We start from the raw sequence: 21890 nt of genomic DNA, 5'->3' as shown, positions 1-21890 counted from the left end.
ATAAAGACTCAAATAACCGGAATAAATTTGGAAAATGGAGCGCATGACAGCAGAGGTTTTAGGTACGAGGATTGAATAAAGAGGGGCACTGATAACTTTTCTATTTCCATAAGGAACAACAATACCATTTAACTTATTTTGGAGTGGCAGCATTGACAGAGCCAAAGGACCCTTGGCCATGAATCAAAGTCATTGCTGCTTGGTACTCAACCAAGCAGTAGTTCTCAGTTGTCGTTCAGCAACTGAAGTCAGAAACCCTGGAACCAATATGATTCCTTCACATGGTTAAGATGCCTGCTTTTTCATCAGTTTGGGAACAGGTGAGCAGTAACAAGCCAACATTTATGATTTCGTTTTTTAATATAATCCAAAATAATGAGGTGAGTTGGGGTGAAACAAATTCCTCACACTGGAGACTGTAGGCCAGTTGGACAGCTTGGTAATGTGAACTGATTGCGAAGTGTTACCTCATCTGATGTTTTTCCAAGATTTAAAAGTGAACATGATGTTTCTGAAGAAAGTTTCTGTGATGTGAAGAAGTTTCTCTGATGTGCAGTGATGTGAAACTACCACTAGTTTCAGTGTAGAATTCTAACATGTCACTAGCAGGTAGTTTGTCTTCAATAATGGACTTGACATTGATCGACATTGATAACAAATGTACTTCTCTCTTGTCAAGGTATTAAAAAATATGAACTTTTAATGACCATAATTATTACAATGCATTCTCACTACTGCATAATAACAATGGTTACAGTAAGTGGACTTCTATTCCAACACCGCCTTTAGCATGCTTTGCATGTTGATGCATTAGGCTTTCAATGAAATTCCTTGGTGTTAAAAAACAATGGTACACCAGGGGTGACAATCGCAGGCGCTCATTGTTAGCTCTAACTTCACTGTTTCCCGTGATGGACAGATAGGTGAAGCGCCTGCAGCATCAGGAAATGCTGGAGGAGAAACATTTGATTCAATTGAAAGTGGAAGGCCGACTTCTGCAGCTTGACAGACAACAATATACATTACTATGCTAACTTTAATACCTGGACAAGTAACAGGCAAAGCAGAGAGACAATGGAGGATTCACATAAAAGGTGAACCCTTTTATGACTACAATTATATACAATCATTTTGAGTAAGTCCGTAGAACTGTTGAAAAATGAGCTATGAGTGGTTGAATGAGTCAACATTACTGTGTGTTTTTGAATATATTGGAAAAATTACAAACGTTCATCCCTGGACTTTTATCATTTGATTTTCTGCCTATTGAAACCTACGGAGCCCTGGAAGTGACATGCATGTGTTTATTTTTTTTGGATGTGGCATGCATGACTTATTTTTTTTTGGCCCGAGATAACAACTATCTCGAGATAATTTTTATCTCGTGATAATGCGTATCTCTAGATAACAGTTATCTCGAGTTAATTTTATATGAAGATACAATCGTAAATGTCAGCGCATGCGTAGCAGCCTCTCTGGCAAAGGCATTTTGTGTACATCCTCCTGGAACAGCAATGTCTCCCATGACTTCGGAACTGTTCGTCGACGTTGTCAGTCACTGTCGGCAAGTCTGTGCGCTTTTAACACCCTGATCAAGTGCCTTCTACTCAAAATAATACCATATGTGGCTAAGCTATACCTATTACGCGTCCTGGGAAGCGACATGCATGACTTTATTTTTTTTCTCCTGAGATAAAAATTATCTCGAGATACAAATGATCTTGAGATAACTGTAATCTTGGGAGAAAAAAAATAAAGTCATGCATGTCACATGTGGTATTATTTCAAGTAGAAGCTACTTGATCAGAGTGTTAAAAGCGCACAGACTTCGCCGTCGGCAATATTCTGACTTGCAGACAGCGAATGACAATGTTGACCAACAGTTACGAAGCCATGGGAGACATAGTGGTTACAGGAAGTAATTGTTTCTTGACATAAAAATTATCTTGAGATACTAATTATAACTGTTATCTTGGGCTAAAAAAGATAAAGTCATGCATGTCACATCCAAAAAAATAAACACATGCATGTCACTTCCAGGGCTCCGTAGAAACGACTGAGGTTCAGGTGTTTATTTCAGTGAGTGTGCTAGTAGTGGCCAGTCTGTATCGTCTTCGTATTCACTGAGAGCCGCATCATGGTTTTCAGTGTGATAGAACTGTCCAACTAGCCATAACCGGAAAAGCTTTCACATTCAGCTTTGTAAGCAAAGCTCCTGCAGCATGTGCACGTGACCCTGCCGTGTAATGATAGTAATAGGAGTCTTTCTCTTTCAGAATGTGTGTGAATTATCTCTGCCTTATGCTGATCTGAAACGCGTATTTCAAATCCTGTTGTGGCAGCAGGGTGGTCAACCAAGGGTTAAGGTGGAGGAGGTGGACGTGCTGAGGAAACCCCCCTGGTGAGAGATGCCGAGAAAGAAGAAGATTCCAGGCAGGTGACAAAAAGCATAGAATAGACATCATCAGCTCCATGGTCACATGACTGGGAGGCTTCCAGTCTCTGATTGTGGTGAGTTTCGGAGACTGGAAATGTGTTTTCCCCGTCATGGACATTGTCCCCTGAGCAGGACCCCGTGTTCTCACGTCGCTGAGTCCAAGTTTTAAGTAGAGTTGAGAAGTTTGTTTGAAACAAATGTGCCATAAACAGACGAAGTCCACTTGAAGAGCATGACACAACGAGTCATATAAGTCATGTCGTCATTAAGTTAAATAAATGGCTGCTGTGGGAAGAAAAATATACCACAATATACTGTGAGGAGCTTGAAGTCCACAACCATGTGTCTATAAAATGTTTATCACCTTCCTCACTTCAGCGTAAACAACATTTCTAGTGTTAAAAAACAAGTGCTTTCATGACTCCCCTGCAGTGTGTCGTGCAACTGAGAGCGCTCGGTCTCTGTGAGTTATTCCAAAGTCAAAGCCTTCTGTTTTTGGGCGACTAGTACGGCATGAAGCAGTAGTCTTGTTTGTTTGTGTGTGGGCTAGAAACAATGCATCCCTGTGTTTCCTAAGGTAAAAAAGTGTGATATAAAAGTGTGTAGTGTTTTCATATGTGCTTTTCCAGAAGATTACTGAAGGCTTTCATATGGGTCATGCTTAAGAGAGGCTCCTTCTCTCTGAGCTGGAGCTCATGCGGAGTGCTTGTGTTAGAGTAAAGATTCTTGGCTTCAAACATCAAACCATCTCTCAAACATAAATACAAACTCATCGCCAACAGGCAGCCGCCAATCTCACACCTGCCGCAGACGCACAAACTCAGCAGAAGTGGCAGCGCCTCCTGCAGCGCAGCAGTGATGAGAGGATGACAGCAAAGAGAAGTCAACATAAAACAGATGTGTCTCCACTCGTGGCATGATAAAGCAACAACATGTCCAATCTATTGCAGGTGCACATTAGGCTGGTCTTCCAGGGAGAAGAAGGGAAATGAAAAACAGAGGGAACAAAGGATAACAAGACAGGAGGGAGCACTGAAGCTGATGAGAAGAAACCAGCTAATGGCTCCTCTGTCACTTTTGTCTTCGGTCAGGCAGTGAGAAAGATTCGGTTTCTGTCTCCGCCGATTAGGCTGCGAGCCACCAGAATAGCAGGACGGCCTCAGCGTTCGGCCTCGGTGCTGTGGCAGCAGAAAACGAAACAATTCACGGATGTCTGCGTTATTCTTATCACGGCAACCAGTTTCTCCCCACAATTACCCGTCCATTAAGATAACTACAGGCCAGCTTCGGCCGCCGCCGCCGATAAACTAATATCTCACTGTTGAAATGGTGGCGCATGGGAGGGGGAGGCGCTACATTATCGATTCCCAAATCTTCACCGTTGAGGCAATGTTTGGTTTGGCTGAGCTGGTTGTTTTAGCTCTCCACAATGTTGCAATCGTGTGATCAGAGGATTGCACTGTAAGGAGTCGATATGTGAGTGTGGGTTTTTATGCGATTGAAATAAGCAAATCAAATCGCTTTGTTTTGCAGCCCACATTGATAAGGAGAACCATCTTTTATTGCACTCGGGCGACATTTTGAGGCTGTTTTACTGCATCATCAAAATCTGACTTGGATCCTCTCCCAGAGTTAAATGTGTTGCTTTGGAGCTTTCTAACCAACATGGAATGAGTTTGTGGCCACTTGTGCGCATCAGTCTTGCAATATTTTATCTTTCATATTGAGGCATTATGAATAAACATCTTTTATATTGAGGCATTATGAATATACATCTTTTATATTCAGACATTCTGAATATACATCTTTTATATTCAGGCATTATGAATGTACATCTTTTATATTGAGACATTCTGAATATACATCTTTTATATTCAGGCATTATGAATGTACATCTTTTATATTCAGGCATTATGAATATATATCTTTTATATTCAGGCATTATGAATATATTGAGAACTAAAACACTGTGAATACTTAAAGCGATATATTTTACAACATCAATTACACCAAGTGAATTCAGAATTTCCTAAAACACAAACCAGACTAGCCAGTCGTCACAGTGCTCATCATTCAATAATATACTTGATGCCTCCAGAACTGAGTCATTTCCAGGACAACCGAGATGAATGGTCGCTTCATCATGCAGCAGGTTTTTTCCTGGGTCTGCTCCCCATTGGACACGTCAGACCTCCAATACGTTTGCAGTACCAGCATGAATCTAGTTAGGAGTTCATCCTTATGTAAGGAGATGCAACATTAAACGGTTAGTCGGACCTGTTCACGGCTTTTTTGTTAAGGTCTTGGCTGGACTTTAAAGCTCTCAAAGATCTTTGAGCTTATGATTTGTCATTTTATTTTACCTCACTATTCTTATTTTCATGAGTGACATATTGTACAGACAAAATATTCATGAATGTTTTGTATAGCTTTTAGTTATTTATAATAATACAAAGATTTTTTTGAGTCAAATTAGATTTTCCTTTCACCCAGGGCTTCCACAGAGGCCTCTGAAAACCATACCCTCCTTCCAGCTTACAGTAACCTTCCACAGAGTGAACTTGACGGTCTTCCTTTTTAGCAGTGAGTAGTGATGCGACAAAGACATGAATTATCACAGACCTGTGATTAAAACTCCTAACATATCAGCAAAGCACCGGACCTCTAACTTAGTTTTGGTGAGCTAATGGTTTTCTTCTCACAATGCATTCAAATAGTGTTAGACTGAGTCTTCACGGGAACAGTTCAGTGAGAGCAGTTGGGCCCCAGCACTTTAGATTATTGGACCTCACAAGCACCTAATCTTGTGCAAACACGTTCGTCTTGTAAATGATGCAGGAAGAACTGCACCATTAAACTCACCCATGGATCAAACAGAAAACATTTCAACTGAAAAACATTGCTCTCCGTTGACCTCATTCCCAGAGCTCTCGTCACGCTCCGGACTTAGGGCTGGGTATCAAACTGAGATCAGACTGAAACAGTGTGCGGCGCCTGTAGTGAAAGATTCTGCGCACAGCCGTGTCGCGTGCCTGCGCTCTCGTAGGAGACAGGGAGATGAAACCACAAACAGGCTTTTGCATTGGCACAGTCAATCGTCTGCGGACACCAGATCACAGCGGGGGAAGAAGGGCCCCTCCATCCTTTGAAGCCCAGGAAATGTCATTTAAAGTCGGTCTGAAAACTCTGACGACCGTTTCGTGTAAGACATTTGCCACATCAAAAGCGATTATGACAAATGTGAATGAGCTCTAATTGAATACTGAACGTAATCAGCTGTTCAAGTGCGTGAGTTCAGCAAATAGTCTCGCTGTAATCAGGCTTCACTCCTTGGATGCTGATCGACTTCTCTACACATTTTCCTAAAAAACTACACTTACTTTTGTTTACATTAACGTTTACTTTTTATTTTTAAACAATTGAGCTTGTATGTCTCTTACAACAATGAATTTGTTGCAGTACATTGTGGGAAGTGAATTGATACACTCATTGATAAGACAATAACTAACTACTTTTAGAGCTGGTGTAGTAAACCTGGTTTTAGCTTGTTCCAGGACTATCACTCACTTGGAATGTCATCTTTTCTCGTGGTGAGGTCATGAGAGAGTGATGTGTCGAGTAGCTCACTGAGCTGTACGGTTGGAGGCAACTCAGGTTTGGTGGCAGGCCAAGGTCTTGTCTTAATATGTAGGTGGTCTAGGCACTCTGGTTTTCTCCCACAACCCCAAAACATATGAAGTCATTGTGTATCATCACTCGGCGTGAGAGCTTGTCTGTATACGAATCCCCTCTTCTTTTGTACCTTTGTACATTTGTACCTCGTATTAGCGGGACAAAAGCCGAAGAAACTATAAGTCTACTATAAGTTTAAATAACCTTTTTTTTTTTAACCATTGGAACCATTGTGCTGCTACATGAATTGCACCAGGGCAATTTGTTTACAGTTCGTAAGCAGGAAATTTCATGATTGTTTCTTCAGGTTTTTGTTATTTATATTTCCACTTCTTATTTCTGCAAACTTGAACACCATATTTGTGCGGTGCCGTTCAGTCGTGAGTCTTCTCTCGCTTTTGGCGTGTCCTCAGAAAAAGTTTTGTTTTTCCCTCATTGAATCAGCTTATTATCACATCATCTCTAAAGCACGACAGCTCCAATCTTACATTTCATTCGGATTTGACAAATCAACACTTCAAAGTAGGGTCAGCTTATGACAGTGTTTATCCTGCAGAAACTTGTGACCTTCACCCAAGAAAAAACATACTGACGAATGATGGTCATGGATTTTGTAAATGACCGACTTAACAACTTGCTCCGTAAAGCTGTCTATTTGTACAAAAATGACTTACAATGACTCTTTCCCTTACTACAAGATAAGTGTCTAAAGTTTTGTTCATCTTCTTTCATATATTTATGTAAGATAAAAGCACAGTTGTATCAGCAGTGAATCTGTGATTCTTTGAGTTTTCTAAACTTCCACACCTTTAAAACATTCCTTCATTCAAAAAGCATTATTATTCATTAGTAAATGATTGTTTAAGGTGTGGAACAGTTTCCTCCTGTCATCAGCGACAGACAATGCCACATCAATCACAGTGCGTTTCCACGCCACTAGAGTGGACTTGCAATATGTGGACAACCACTAGAATACGCCGCTAAACAAATATGGCGACCGCAATGGCCAAGATACAGCTGCAAGAGGGTTGAGAATCGGTCAATTCCGATTGTATTCTGCCCTTTTCATGGAAACCAGTGTGTGACACCATGAATACGGCGTTATACAGGCACTAATAATCGGACAGTTATGGCGTCCTGCTGTGAAAACCTGGGCGTCCAGTTTTCATGGTTTGCACTTGGGCTGTAAGATTCAACAGCTCCAGTGGTCTGTTGTCAACTCTTTGTACAACTAGCCCCAGTTGCAGACTCCAGCCGGTCAAAAGCACTTGTGAGCCTCAGAGATTTGTACTCACAGTAGCATATGAAACGATAACAACAGCCATCAGCGTTCAAACCCAGTTGGAGAGAAATATTAAAGCTCTGCAGGAAAACTCCTAGAACTAAGCATGCAGACACTGGTGTCACATTCACTCGTGGACTGTTAAACAGGAGGTACATAAATATTAAAATGGCGACAGAGACCACAGGGAAATCACCCCGGCTGAAGATTTTTGTATGTCGTTCACCCTCTGTGACTCGGCAGAGAGAACAAACAACAGTGCGAGTCATGTTGAGACAGATGATGCAAATCACAACACAACACAACCGTGGAAAGCCTCAAATCCCAGAAAGTCGCCCTCTTTGTAACCCAATACTTTCTCAAAACTGACGACAGATACATTCTGTTGTTGTAATTTGCTTTTGGATTATACGATTTATAACAATTTCTTCCTGCCAATAGATTTGCATTTGCACAGCATTTAAACTATTTACGATTTAATTGATGCCCAAACGCTGATGTGAAGCAAACTTCAATTTGCAGTCTTTTCCCCCCAAAAGTACCAGGGTGTTTACTATTAATGGCTCCACACCATTAGCGCAGGAGCACCTAAATAGGCAACACTGGATTTAAATGAGGGAAATTAAGCAAATTAGATAATGCAGTTTTCAACAACTCTGCTGTTCTGTCGCAGGGATGTGGCTCCGTCAGCACAGAAGATGAAAGATGATTCGGGACATTTTCTCTCTTCTCCAAATTTGTCCTTTTCTTTTTTGGAGCTTGTTAAAAGTCTTGTACATTCTGAAGCAAATCCTCTGCTTCAGATCGTTTTTTTTTTTTTTCATCGATTAGACTGCTCTCTCAATCCCGGACCAGTCCAGCGAGGCACTAGACGCCAGACACAAAGGGAGCCCATTTATATTTCTGTCCAACACTCAGTTGAGCGACAGTCTTCAGTAAGCAAGAAAGTGTTTTTGCCCTGAAGATAGATCTTTATGTCACATTTAAGTCTGCATTATATAAAAGGGATGTCAGATGACAGTTCTTCTTCTCTTCTACTTCTCAGCCACCGAGCTGATCCTTCTTTTTACTTTTACAAACCTGATTTCATGTTGAGCTGTTTGCATTTATGAGAGCAAGCACCCTTTCCACTGTTTGAGATGACGCTGGGTATCGATACAGTCGACGTAAACGGATGATATGGGAGCAACATATTTTCAGGGAAGATTGAGACTATAATGTTTCAAGTGTTGTTTTTTTTCTTGGTATTGTTTGCGATCTTTGCCGTTATGACGCTGAACTGAGAGCCACTGAGTATGTCTTCTCATGTCATGCCAAATATACAAACAATGAGATATCAAATGTACTACAAAGCTTCCCCAGGGTGAAAAATAATGAAGTTATAATAATTTCAAGAACATAGAGTGCACCGGAATATTAGCCGCACCCACTAAATTTAAGAAGAAAAATAGATCTTGTTCATACATAAGCCGCACTGGTCTATAAAGATGGGTGGGTGTCTCCGCCAAAGAGAGGTCAGTGGTGCATCCGGCTTAAACAGGCTTAAACTAAACTGGTTTCGATACAACATCAAGACTGTATCATGAAACAAACTCTGCATTTTGACAGCTTTCTGGTAAATAGAAGGCCTGTGATTTCATCCGTTTCATGTGACAAGGCTGAATATTTTTCGCAGTCTTCAGACTGTAAAAATCCATGTATATTAGTCACATCATTGTAGAAGCGGCAGGGTTCAGTCCGTGAGAAAAAAGTTGCGACCACAAGTCCAGAAATTACAGTAAAATGCAATACTCAGGAACCTGTAATATAAATCGCAACATTGATAATAGCTCGAATTATAGTTCAATTTAACAAGTTGCTTTATGAAGTCATGCACTAAATCTTTATGAAAAAAAAAACAAACTGAAAAGGTAAACAGCATTCATCCCCCACATGTCAACCATGTTTTTATGTTAGCGTTTGTGAAGCGCCTGCAGCAGAATCTTCTTATCTCCCCGGTCGTCTATGATAAAAGAGGAAGACCAGCTGGACGCAGGTGTTGAGAATAAAGCTTATACATTATTCCGCAGGGCTCCAGACCTCTCCCTCTCACTCTGTCTACAACTCGCTCCCCTTTTCAACCATCTTCATTTACACCTCCTCATTATCGTTCTGTTCCTTTGTCTGCTTCTCTCTCCTCCCGCTTCTCCACGATTCCATCCTTGTTAAAGCTTAATCCTCTCCCTGGTGTCTCTCTCTTCATTTTCATCTCCAGTCACCTGCCTTTGTCACCTCCTTAGTCTCCTCCAACTCCGTGGCTTTATGTCGCTCATTTACCCATCTCTGCTCATGAACCTCCCGAGTTGGGACTGGAGATTATTTCCTCCTACTCCTGCTTTATTCCGCTGCGCTCCTGCAGCACTCACTCTGCCGTCACTCAATAGTAATAGAGATATTTTCCTTCACCTTTCTCACAAGTGGCTCCACCGTAGCTTGGCAGGCAAAGGCACACGAAGGAGTTGATCTCGTCGATGCAGGTTCCACCATTCTGGCAGGGATTTGACTGACAGTCATCGATATCTGCAGAGATGACAAGAAAGGCAGCGATATTCAACACCCCACTTTTTTGGCATAATGAGGCCTAAACTGAAATCTTGAAGAGATTAGAAGGTGTTTTCTGCAAGAGTTTTAATGAAGAAAATTTGATTGGATTTCATCAGTGAGCGCCCAGAGGGGCTCAGTTGAGCGCAATAGTAATTGCAACGTGTCGCTGCATTGTGTACAAATTGAGAGCAGCATAATGACTGCACTTGCATCTGAAATTGAGAATGGGAAATTCATAAGGATCTGAAACACAATTCCAAGTCCAAAAGGACTTGACAAAGTTATAAAAATTCAAAATCACGATGCAGCAGTGAAGCAAAATAAAAACCTAATAATATAATCTTATAAGAAACTTATATCTTAATTTAATGTCTTGCTTATTTAGTGCAAGAGAATTCTTATGCTCTACGGAATGTGACACGGAGTTGCTCTGTATTTAGTTTAAATTAAACAAACACACATGCACATGCACACAAAAATGCACAGACACACACACACACCCACGCACACACAGCAAGTGCATTTCTGTGGCTGATCCCGGCCCGGAGGCAAAACCATTAAAATTTCAGCTGGAATCCCAAAAACCGGTAGCATCGCAACCAAATGATTCCCTCAGGCTTCAGCGAGAGGTCATGGTGGGAGGGGGGTTCAGTCCGACAGAACCAATGTTCAAAATATGCTAAGGGAGGGAACCCTGGAAACCTGATGCAAACACATGGCCAGAGCAGCAGAGGTGAGAGGATGGTGCTGCTCCCAGATGAGGGTTGGACACTGGCCAGGCTTGGAGCAAGTGGGCTGCTTTCATCAGAAACTCGCTGCTTGTCCCCCAAATTTGCCCGCTGATATTGATCACAGCATTTGTTATGAGTATTTATTCAGTTTATAACAACACAATGAGTGAATGAATAAAATCAAAGTGGAATTGATCACACAAATGCAATGTTTGGGGAATTGGACGGCTAAAAATAAACTATAAAGAAAGACAATTAGCGATAGATGTGGTTCACAACAAATACACAAAAGTAAACAAGTTACATACAGAAACTGAGACTTTTGGTGGGGCAAATATATCATACAATATGTATACATATCACTGTAAAAACATCTCAGTCAGACGGCTTCTCACACACTATAATCACAAACCTTTTGCCTGTTAACTGCTGTTCTAGCTTCCACTCACACCAAGGAATTTGAAACCCAAGTGCCACTGGAACAGTTGAAGAACCAATTTCAGTTTCACACCACTGGTTTATACCATCGACCATCGTTCCACAGCTAACTGCGTCCACACCTAATGTTCACTGGTTGCTAGCCATTTGGAGAGCTCACCCCTCTCTACTAGAGGAACGTCAACAGGGTGGATAGATATATACTTGGACGCCGCCTGCTCTGGGTCTATCACATCCTGCAGAGGAGATATGAATTTTGACCACTGCAACCAGTGTCTGCTCAATTTCCATTTCTCGACTGAGAAAATCTCCCTCTCTGCATATGTCACTGTAAAAGCTGGGCTCTGATTTATTGGCTTATCGTCTGAGTTCCGATTTTCAGCAAATGTATCGTATCCTCCATATTGTAGCCCCACAAGCTTGGGCCTCTACAGGGACTGAGAAGGTACAGTCAAAGCAATTATGACTAATGCCACATCTAACCTAATACGAATAACAACGGTTCCAAACTACCTCACAACTTCTCAGGCAACTATAAATAATTATTGCTGCAGCTATTGCAGCTGCTAGAAATGCATTAGTCCTTGTTTTTTTTTTCAGATGAGACAGAACTAAAATTAAAACGAGGGCTGTAAAACTACTTGTAATGAGGGAAAAAGGTTTCCAGACAAGAAATGATTCATATACCTTTGGTGTTTTGTTCTATCGGTCACGTGACGTAGCATGAGCTAGACTGAGAAGCAACATCAATGAATAAATATCCAGAGTGTGAGTTGCTCCATCTTGTTTTTAAAATGAAAACACTGTTCCCAGGAAGAGGGCACTGATCATTGCTCACCTTTCTGGATGGGAAAACAGGAAAGAGTTGACACAAGTATGTGGGAGGACACCGAGTGAAAATAAGAGAGGTGAGGCATCACAAAATATCTGGAGGCTTATTGCAGTCAGGTCGTGATACCAGACGATGAATAATTGAGAAGCGGCGGGGAAGAGGCAGAGAGAGAATCAAGTGGCTATGAGGAGGGGTTAACCGCTGAACCTATGTCAGAATATTTGTTCATTCAAAAGCGCTTGGACAGGCCCACTATGAACACTTGTTTTCTTCACTTACAGAGGAATGCAAGCTACAACTTCAAGATCAACGTTGAGGTAGCAGGTTGCAAGACATCGGCAGTATCTCGCTGAAACTCATTTTACTCAGCCCAAGCTTCGGTGTGAGAGGAAAAGGGCCCTAGCCTTCTGAATTATAGTCAGGTGGCATCCCCTCGAGCTAAGCAGCGAATCGCCATTACCACGGGTGTGGCTGTGCTTTTCAAAAATACACTTTTCAGCTATTCATGCTTCATATGCGGATAAATCACTTGTAATTGCTAATTCAGTAACAATGACTTTCTTCAACTCCTGTGGTCCATCACCACTTTGTCCAGCTGGTTCCCCTTCACCAGTCTGTATCTGAACTGGAACGTCAATTTAGGACGCAAGATATGAAAACCTCGTGGACCGTGACCAAGTGCCGTTCTGCGCTGAACGACGGCGAGGCAGCAGAAGCACTATTTATGAAAAGGATATATCAAAATCGACCGGGTCCGCTGTTAATGTACTGCAGAATGAGCCGCTCCAGCTAATGCCTTTCATGCTTTTGGAACGTTTAGCAGCTTCATAAAGCAGGAGGCTGAGTATGATTACTCTGACCACAGATCAAGGCGATGGACTTCTCCACCATTGAATCTGACACATCATTTCAGCCTCGGGTCCAGAACGGCGAGCGAACTCATTGAGTGCGGGAGTCACAGGCCCGGCCCTTTTGAAGTTCTATTAGGATTATTGCTAATTTTGGTGGATTTATGACACAATGTAGAATGATATGCTATAATGCACCACAATCTAAGAGTGGTTTTATTCTGACAGAGCAAACGCAATGAAAGAATCAAAGAATCTTCTGGCTAAATGTTTTGTTTTCATTGGTAACGTTTACAATCTGAATTTTTCACAATGTTGGGCTGGTTTTTGCAGCAAATTACATTCACCGCGCATTTATGTTAATGCTAGGTCCAGTTTTAGCTCCTTTTTTGTTGTATGGTGTTAACAATGGCATCATTAATACGTGGAACATGACGCATATCATGGGAAAGAGTGTATAATGAAGTAGGAGAGACTGCTTAAAACTGTGAGGAAAATAAACGGCTGATCAAAGAAGAGAGATTATGCAGAAAAAAATCTCAAAAAAGCAACGGCTTCACCATCGGACATGGTCCTGTAAGTGAGTGTTGGAAGAAACCATGGCGGCGATAATGAAGTTTGTGATGGTGAAAACAGAATATAGAAAAAAAAAAATCCTGGAGCAAGTAATGAAATTCAAGACTCTCATGAGATAATAACCATCAACAATTATACCCGGATCACATTCCATCTGCCGTATAAGAACAACCTTCATTTAAGTTTATTAACACTAACTCTAGGGCCTTTCCGAACCCTGACACGTTCACTGTTGTACGTTTGATCCGGGAATGAAAAAAAAGAAAAAGACTTAATAAATAAATATTAATAAATATTTTGATTTACTTACAGAAGCAACATTTCTTGCACAGACTCAGGTCCGGATCTGACCATATACAACAATTACAATCACTACTACTGCAGGTACTTTACACTCCTGGCATGACACAAAGCCACTGGATACACGCTTGTTATGTTTCTATTTGTGCTGCTATGACAATTAATATAATAAATCTAAAAAAACAAATTAGTAAAAAAAAAAGCAGCAGGGGGGAAAGAGGTGAGTGCCCAGCTTGAGCTACACGCTGGTCCTCTCTGTGTGCTCTCTGGGTTTCTGCTGAGTCTCCGCTCACTATCAAAACTACACAGAGGTTTATTGATGTCTTGTATTTGTCCACAGACAAGATTTTTTTTTGTATTATGGACTAGTATCATGCTGAAAGACTCCCCACCTCTTGCCCCGTGTAGAGGAGTGGTAGAATGTCAATGAATGGAAACAATGTAAGCCCTAGGTAGTCTGCTTGAAAACAACGTAAAAAAAAAATCACTGTCTTTTAAACAACTTTCAACTGGAAAGCAATAATAGTCAGTAAGACTGGCTCATCCCTCTCTCTTATTTAACTCGTGAGCTGTCTCCTGGTGGTTTCTTCCTTGCCTCAAAGAGTCACGTCGAACAACAGCGACATCAAATACATGCAAATGTCAAATGAAAAACATTCAGGTTATTTTTTACTTGTCAGATGTTGGTCGGCTGTGACAAGAAAATAGCTACAATTTCCTTCTTTGATGCTTTGGAGGGGGAAAAAAAATCAGGTTGTGTTTTTCACTGATTTAACGATCCAGTTAATGGCTTGCTCCGCAGACTGAGTAAAGTCTGTCCTCCTGAGAAGCCCACACCACTGCAAACACCCACTGTACCTCCCCACCCCCAAAATTGCAACCATTTACCTGTCAACAAAATTGAAAGCCAAATTTGCAGATGCTTTTCCTTGTGTGAGAGGAATTGGAGACTTGAGGCGTTTTAGGAATCAGATGACTGTGTCAGATAACAGTTTTAAGAAGGAAACATTCATTTTCTACTCAGTCGCTGACCACTGTGCTGCCGCTGATGAAAACGACGATGGAATTCAAAGTCATATGACAAGACGGTGGAAGAGTACAGTCCTTATTACCCCTAATAACAAGATCTGGGTTCAACTGCATAGCAACGCTGGGGAGAATTTCCTATTGGGTCACCTTGGCAACTCATCCGTCAGATGTTTGACTCCATCAAGCAGATACCTCAAATAGACTTGTATTGAGTTGGGTACATACAGTATGGTTATGCAAAATACATTTACAAACTCTTCGAAATTTATGAATTTACAACATTTCAAACAAATTTACAAACTTTAAAAAAAATATTTTTTTGTAAATTTGTTTCAAAAGTTTGTAAATGTGGTTTGAACTTCTCAGCCACCGTACTGACTAATGCAACAGCTTGATTAAGCCGTCGCGTCCGATAGTGTCATGTTTTCCCAGTTTACATGAAGTGGAGAGAAAGTCGGATCGCTCGGTTATGCATTTCTGCGACGAGAGGTGGTAGGTAGCGAGAAGCCACTAGACACTGTTATGTTGTAATCTGTACACAGCCATCGTGCTGACGGCTCAATAAGTTTCACTTGTGAGTCAGAAATGATGCTTCGGAGCGACGTCGTGGAGCTGTCATCATCATCAACACGCTTCCTTAACTCGCAAGTTTGGGAATAAAATGAAATATTCTGGAGACTGTTGTCTTTGTATTGCAAGAATGATAGATGCCAAGCAACTAAGGTACAGAGTTGTGCCACTGTTGATCACTGGCGTAAGCCCAGACTAGCTTAGCAACCATGCTAACGGTTGCTAATGTGGGGGCAATGTCGCCTTCTAAAAGCAACAAATCAAGTCCCGTAATCTTCTTGTGGGAACAAACGATCAGAACACCCTGCGTGAACGCGACTGAGGAAAAAGCTACAAATCTGCAGATCAGCATTGTCAGCGTTGAGTGACACATATCAGGTTTGTTATGCGTTCACTGCAGGCAAAAATTCGGTTTTCTCAGCCGTCACGTAAACTGTCTCATTGAAGGTCCAGTTCACAAGTGAGGGAAGGAGGCGTGACATTAACAGGCAAACCGGTGCAGCACTGACACACACAAAGCAAGCCATGACTACTTTCCATCCTTACTCCCAAGGCGTATTATATTGACCTTGGGAAAGTGGACTTCGGTGCCCTATAATGATGACAGAGGCAGCCTTCCACGTAGCAAGTTAGCGCATGTTGAGTAAAAACGTTTCCAGTAGTGCTTCAGGCAGGAAGTGGGGATTGAGCGTTGCATCTTACATTGGATGTCACTCGCTATATTTAACCCCTTTATGTCGCTGTAAACTTCCCAATGTCAACATATTACACCATAGAAGTGAGGATGTGTAGATTTTCTGTGTTGCCTGAACTTCCTATCGCAGATGGGGTGAGAGGCTCTTTCATTTGGGAAAGGCTCTGCCAGAATATCTCTCAAGGTGGCAGATTCAACAGCAAGGAAGCCCTGGTGCGAACCCAGGACACTGTAGGAAGATCATAAACCTCCCCAGGGAACCAACCTCTTGCTATTCCCTCTGAAGAGCTTAATGTTGCGTTTCCACTCAGTGGCCTGGGTCAGCAAGGATCAGGCAGGGTGGGAACAGAGCACTTTTCCCCCCGGGACAGCTGAGCGTCCACACCAAGTTCAATAGTCTTTTTGGCGAGCATGGACATGGGTGGCGACATTGCCACATTGCGCTGTTTCATTCATTGTTTCAACAGCATTCTTGCTCAGGTTGAGGATAAAGTTAAGAACAGCACAATGGGGCATGATGTAGTATGACTTCAGAACAACAGAAAAGGCACTGATGTCAATCATGTGAACGTGTGCAAAAAGATGATTCTGAGTTCATATGTTAATGAAACAATGGTGCAGAGTGCGTTTTTCTTTTTGAATAAATGAATGAATGCTTAACAAAACGACGTTTGTTTGAGGAAATAAAACCTCCACTGGGATGTCAGGCCCATCTCTCTCTGTGTTGTGACGGCACTTCAGTGCTCTGAGGAAACTCTTCATTCATGTATTTTGGGTTTCAACAGACTCACAAGGCACTTAAAGTTTGTATTAATTGACAGATATATACAGTAATATTTGTCCACACACACGCAATCTTATTGAGGACCGTCATTGACAGAAATGTCTCCAGCCTCTCACAGTGAACATAACCAACTTAACCTTTACGCCTAACCAAACTAAAGCAGCAGCGCCAATCTGTACGTAAAGATTGCGTCCTGCAACACATGCACGGGAAAATGCTGTGCAGGGAAGCGCGCTAAAATTAAATATGCCACTTAAAGCTACAGCGCTTGACGGAGCACAGAGAGAACGTGAGACTGCTGGTTCCTCAGCAGCAGGCTGTTAGCGCAGCTGACGCTTAGCAACACCCACCGGTCCGAGCGTGACATTCAGAACGCTAAGCTAATCGCCCAAGAAATAATCATTAATTTCACCATCTAGATGAGCAGCCTCTCTCAGGTGTCGTTTATGCGGCGATAGAAACGACTGGATCCGTCGCTATTTTGACGTTGGGTGCAACGTTAGTTAGCCACCTGAATCTGAAACTTTTGAAAACGTCCAGAGTGGATACTTTCACAAATGCAGTGCTCTCTGTCCCGGCTAGTATGTAAACATGGACTCAGCAAAATCTCAAGAGACTGAACGAACTGCGACGTCTCGCATCAAATGGAATGTTTTTCAGTTGTTCTTCTGACAGAATAGTTGCTGCATTCTGCATAGTGTTATTTCTATTTTTTGCCTTCTTCAAGTGGTATATTAAAACGTGTCTGAATTAAAATGATTTAATGGTTGATGTTTTCACATCATGTACCCTCAAATGAGGCTTGACAAAGTGAGGACCGTCCAAAAAGTTCACATTGCAAAAATGTCCTTACTCTATAGATTTAAAACTCATACAGGTTCTCACAAAGATGGATGTCCAAGAATACACACAGACATGAATGCACACGTATTTATGTGAGGACCTGTCATTGACATAATGCTTTTCTCAGCCTCTGACCCTGAACGTAAGATTGCGAAGGGGAACTCTGGGCCTCTGCTCAGACTAGCAAGGGATGGATGACACATTATATTTCAACATGAGTTTGATGTTAAGCTTATCTCAAATGTTCTCATGTTTGCTCATATACTGTGTCTACTTTTGGTCTTTACCCATGGAATCGCCGTACTGTTCTACATTCTCTGCAGATATCCTGTATGTACACTGCAGAATTCAGTGCAAGAAAAACACATCTTCCTCTTTAAGACTAAATGCCACCTGAACGGATCAAACAGCAGAATGATCAATTACACACAGAACCTTTGAGGCGGCAAATGCCACTGAAGTTGTCACCGATGCCAAGAAAGGACGACGAAGGCATCCGGACTAGCTAATTTTGTGGGCCATATGGGGAAATGTAATGAAATGAGCCGACCATATCCATGAGCATTTGCCAGCCCCATCGCCGGCGCTGACGGATCCGGTCACTCTTCCTCCACTGGATTTATGCAAACGGATGAGGCACGCTGTGAAATGGGTATTGAAATGGAAATGCCTGTTGCACAAAGGTCTTCAAGAATGGCTCTTTTGTGTTTGTCATCTTTCATTATGCCAGACCTGAGAAGATTGACTTCCTTTGGCTGGAAGAGGAGCATTGACATTTCCCTGTCTCATCCAAACAGCAGCATCATTCACCGGGCCATGTTGTTTGGTGTCAATAGTGTTGTGTTCACTGAGCAATAATCTTTAAGTATATTCATTTCATTGTATGGATTTATGTGTCCTCAGAGAGAATGCATTTGAACACTTGGGTGCCATCCTGTTGTTCATGTCAGTCACGGGTGTGCAAGCTTCATAACACCAGTATCTCTGTCATGTGTCCATTTGACACACTCCTTACATCCTGTCTAGCTTTGACTTACAATACTTTTAATCATTGCTGGTACAACTCAACATTTGAATGATATGAATACAGTATCTTTCAAATATACCTGTGTGCACTGGAATAGTATGTATATAACACGCAAACACAATGACTCAAAGCATCATTTTGTCCCAGTGCAACAATGTTCAGAACAGAATGGCCTTAACAATACATTTGATAATTTGCTTACTGACCACATTATGGCACACGACACATTGAACATTGGCCAAAACTTCAATATAACTCAATGTTGTTTAAGTCAACCCAATCAGCAGTTCATTTGTGCCAAGAGGTTTGTGGGAAAAGTTGTGTATGTATCACAACTAATGCTCGACTAATAGTACCAACATATGGTGTGTTGACGGCACTTGTTGTGACTTAACCTACAAACAACTCTCACCACGTTCAGCCCTTGAAGTTCGTCATTTTGAAGCTGCATTTGTCATTCCTCTGCTATCTTTCCTTTCTTTCCCAGCAAAATCGACCATGACAGTCCAACGAATCTTCTTGGTGAGACACAATAATTCATGTCCTGTCCTTTATTGCCTGTGTCTGTCTGTGATGGACCAAAATTTTGAAAGTTCCGGGGATCATTTGTTTTAAGTCATGGTGCATATAAATACATGCAGTCACAGTACTGATGAGTGACGACAATAAGCTGCCAGGATTTATGACAGCGTCTGTGACACAAAGACAAGAAGCAACGTTAGAAGTGTCAGAGTTGAAGACGCTCTGGTTTTCATTGGGAGTAACTAGGAAGGACAAAATTAGAAACTGGGACATCAGAAGTTTGGAAACAGTCGGTCTGGATGCGTACAGAAGAGAAATGCAAAGTGTGGCAAAAGAAGAAAAGGACGAAAGCATTAAGCTTCATGGATGAGCCAAAGGAGGACAGCCGAGCCTGTCTCTAGTGTCCCCCAGATGGGACCGTTGCCACTGGACTTTAGTTTAATCTGCAGGACAAAGGTCATGGTGCTGTGTTGCACCAGCCATGGCCTGTGTTGGTTGCACAGCTGGTGTGCTTCCTGCAATGTGTGGTCCTGATGAGGCTACTCCATATTCAAAATGGTGAGTCCTTTTATGTCCTATATGCATCCTGTTCTACCACTTCTATTGTGTTCTACTTTTGATTGATGATGCACTGTTTTGTTTTAATATGCAAACTACTTAATTTTATTTCATATTTTAGTTGTGGCAACTGTTTAAGATGGAATACCAACATGTTTCAAATAATGGTTGTTTCAAAGTGAATGCATAAGCAGAAAGTATCTTGTCTCTGAGAGACAGTGCAGACAGTTTACTAGAGTCTCAGGCCCTGAGCTGTGTTCGGGTGCAAGTGGATTACAAAAGGATGAGGATCATGAGGGAGAAGGTGAAACCGACAGACGAGACAGCAGCTCTGATTCAGCCGAAGGCTCTGCGCTTCTCTCTGGAGAGCTCGGGGAAATGCTGATCGACCCATCAGACGATCTGTGTCTGGCAAACCCCCCTCCGCCACAGTAGTGTTGCAGGGGAAAAATATCGCACTGTGTTCATTTGAATGTGTTAGAACGTACGGGGGGCTGCTGTTGCATGACAAGCCGCAAATGCAATTACATTTTGGGTATTGATGAGAGCGGAATGCAGACAGAGACCTAAATCGTCTGCTTCTTCAGAAGACTTACCGGGAAGGGAATTGAGCAAAGTAATCCTTAAACATGCCTTGTAGACAGTTCCAAATACATGACAAGACATATAAAAGCGGCTGGAAATAAATCTTAATTCGTATGCTGTACTGATTCTTTGGATGCGTTGAAGCATCTGGAGTGAGCGCGAGTGCGTTTCAGACAAGACACCTCCTTGGTTGACAGCTGCAGCATTTGTACCAGCCGGGGAAAATGTAATGAGGTAAAGTGTCACAACATCTCACATCGCTCCGCTCGCCTTCAGCTCTGTCAGTGACACTCCACACAGTCACGCTGCGTTTGTACGTGTGTGCGCTTGCCAACCCCATCACCAGCCGCTGTTTATATATCATGTGATAGAAGCCACAGGCCAGAAAAGTAGCAACTAAAACGTGGCATACAGTTGCTGTCTGACAGGAGCGACGTAGGAATAATAGAGTTGCGGGAGAAATTTTGATTGATTGATTGATTTCTTAAATGATTTCCTTTCCAGCACGGATTGTCCAGTCATCTCTTCTTTCATCACTTGAGTTTTGTGTTGCTTTTCTATTTGGCCCTGCTTTGTCAGAATCAAATCAATGGTGAAAGTGGTGTTTTATTGTTTATTGTTTACAAGAAAACCAAACAAAACTAAATTCTTGACAGCTTCAATATGTCAGTTCTCAGGCCATGGAGAACCTGCTGTATGTTTGAAATCCAGCTGCCAGTGTTCTCCCCAGACCTAAACCGAGGTACCACAACATGCCAACACTTATGGATGTTCACTGACACCAAATCAAGTTCTACAACTCCCGCTCGCTCAAATATACTTCCACCACCTCTCTCTCACCTTTCACAGCGTCAGAGTATCTGCAAGGCAATAGGTGAATTTAATTCTTGTCATGAAGACAGCTTGTTGTACAAGCTGTTCATCATTTAAACACCATCAACCTCATACTCCTGTTATAATACATCAGACATAACATGAGATCCCAATTTACCTGCTTACAAACGTTTTTTTGAATACACTCTGTTGCTTGTTCTTGTTATGAGGATTTATTTTGGTCTATATTTGAACGCCCATGGTGTAGTGTTGGGTCGAGGGGTTTGCCATTTAAGACCCTCAACGGCTTATTTTATTTGGTGTCGTCTTAACTTCACACCTCTATTCTTTGACGGTTTTAATCCATGTTTGGGGCACTAGGTCCACAGAACCTTCTGGTGCGCTTGCATGCAAGTATGCACACTTAAAGACAATGTCTCCTGAAGTAGAGCAGTTCCCCAGGGACGCTAGTGACAGGCTATTCTACGTCTACTGTCACTATTTTTTGACATACTTTAAACAATGAAATCAGCTTTCACCCAACCCTGAATGCTGTCAGAATTATTTGACATCAAAGAGACAGTATGCGGATATTGTTAATGTCGAAACTAGTCATGTCCATTCCAAGAAGGCTGTGCTTTAAATCAGGGTATTGTCATGTACTTGTGGAAAAACACACACTCACGCACACACACACATACCCACCCAATCTTTGGTGTTCCTTCAGTTATTGGGTCGTACAGTACCATCACATCTTTCACATTTA

The 21890-nt window shown here is 41.9% G+C and overlaps 1 protein-coding gene across 3 annotated transcripts in view; it reads right to left on the bottom strand.

Annotated features, from left to right (window-relative positions):
- ncanb (neurocan b) overlaps positions 1-21890 on the bottom strand; it is a 166570-nt gene that overhangs the window by 27634 nt on the left and 117046 nt on the right. For 2 of the 3 annotated variants that reach the window (XM_053847980.1, XM_053847973.1), the window contains exon 12: positions 9837-9950. The exons of the other annotated variant lie outside the window; for it this stretch is intronic. In XM_053847980.1, the coding sequence (XP_053703955.1) occupies positions 9837-9950 (114 nt within the window). The remainder of the gene's footprint in view (positions 1-9836; positions 9951-21890) is intronic. 3 annotated transcript variants of the gene reach the window in all.

Source organism: Synchiropus splendidus, chromosome 1, assembly GCF_027744825.2.
Source record: "Synchiropus splendidus isolate RoL2022-P1 chromosome 1, RoL_Sspl_1.0, whole genome shotgun sequence".
Taxonomy (NCBI): domain Eukaryota; kingdom Metazoa; phylum Chordata; class Actinopteri; order Syngnathiformes; family Callionymidae; genus Synchiropus; species Synchiropus splendidus.
This window is presented reverse-complemented; position numbering and strand designations above follow the sequence as displayed.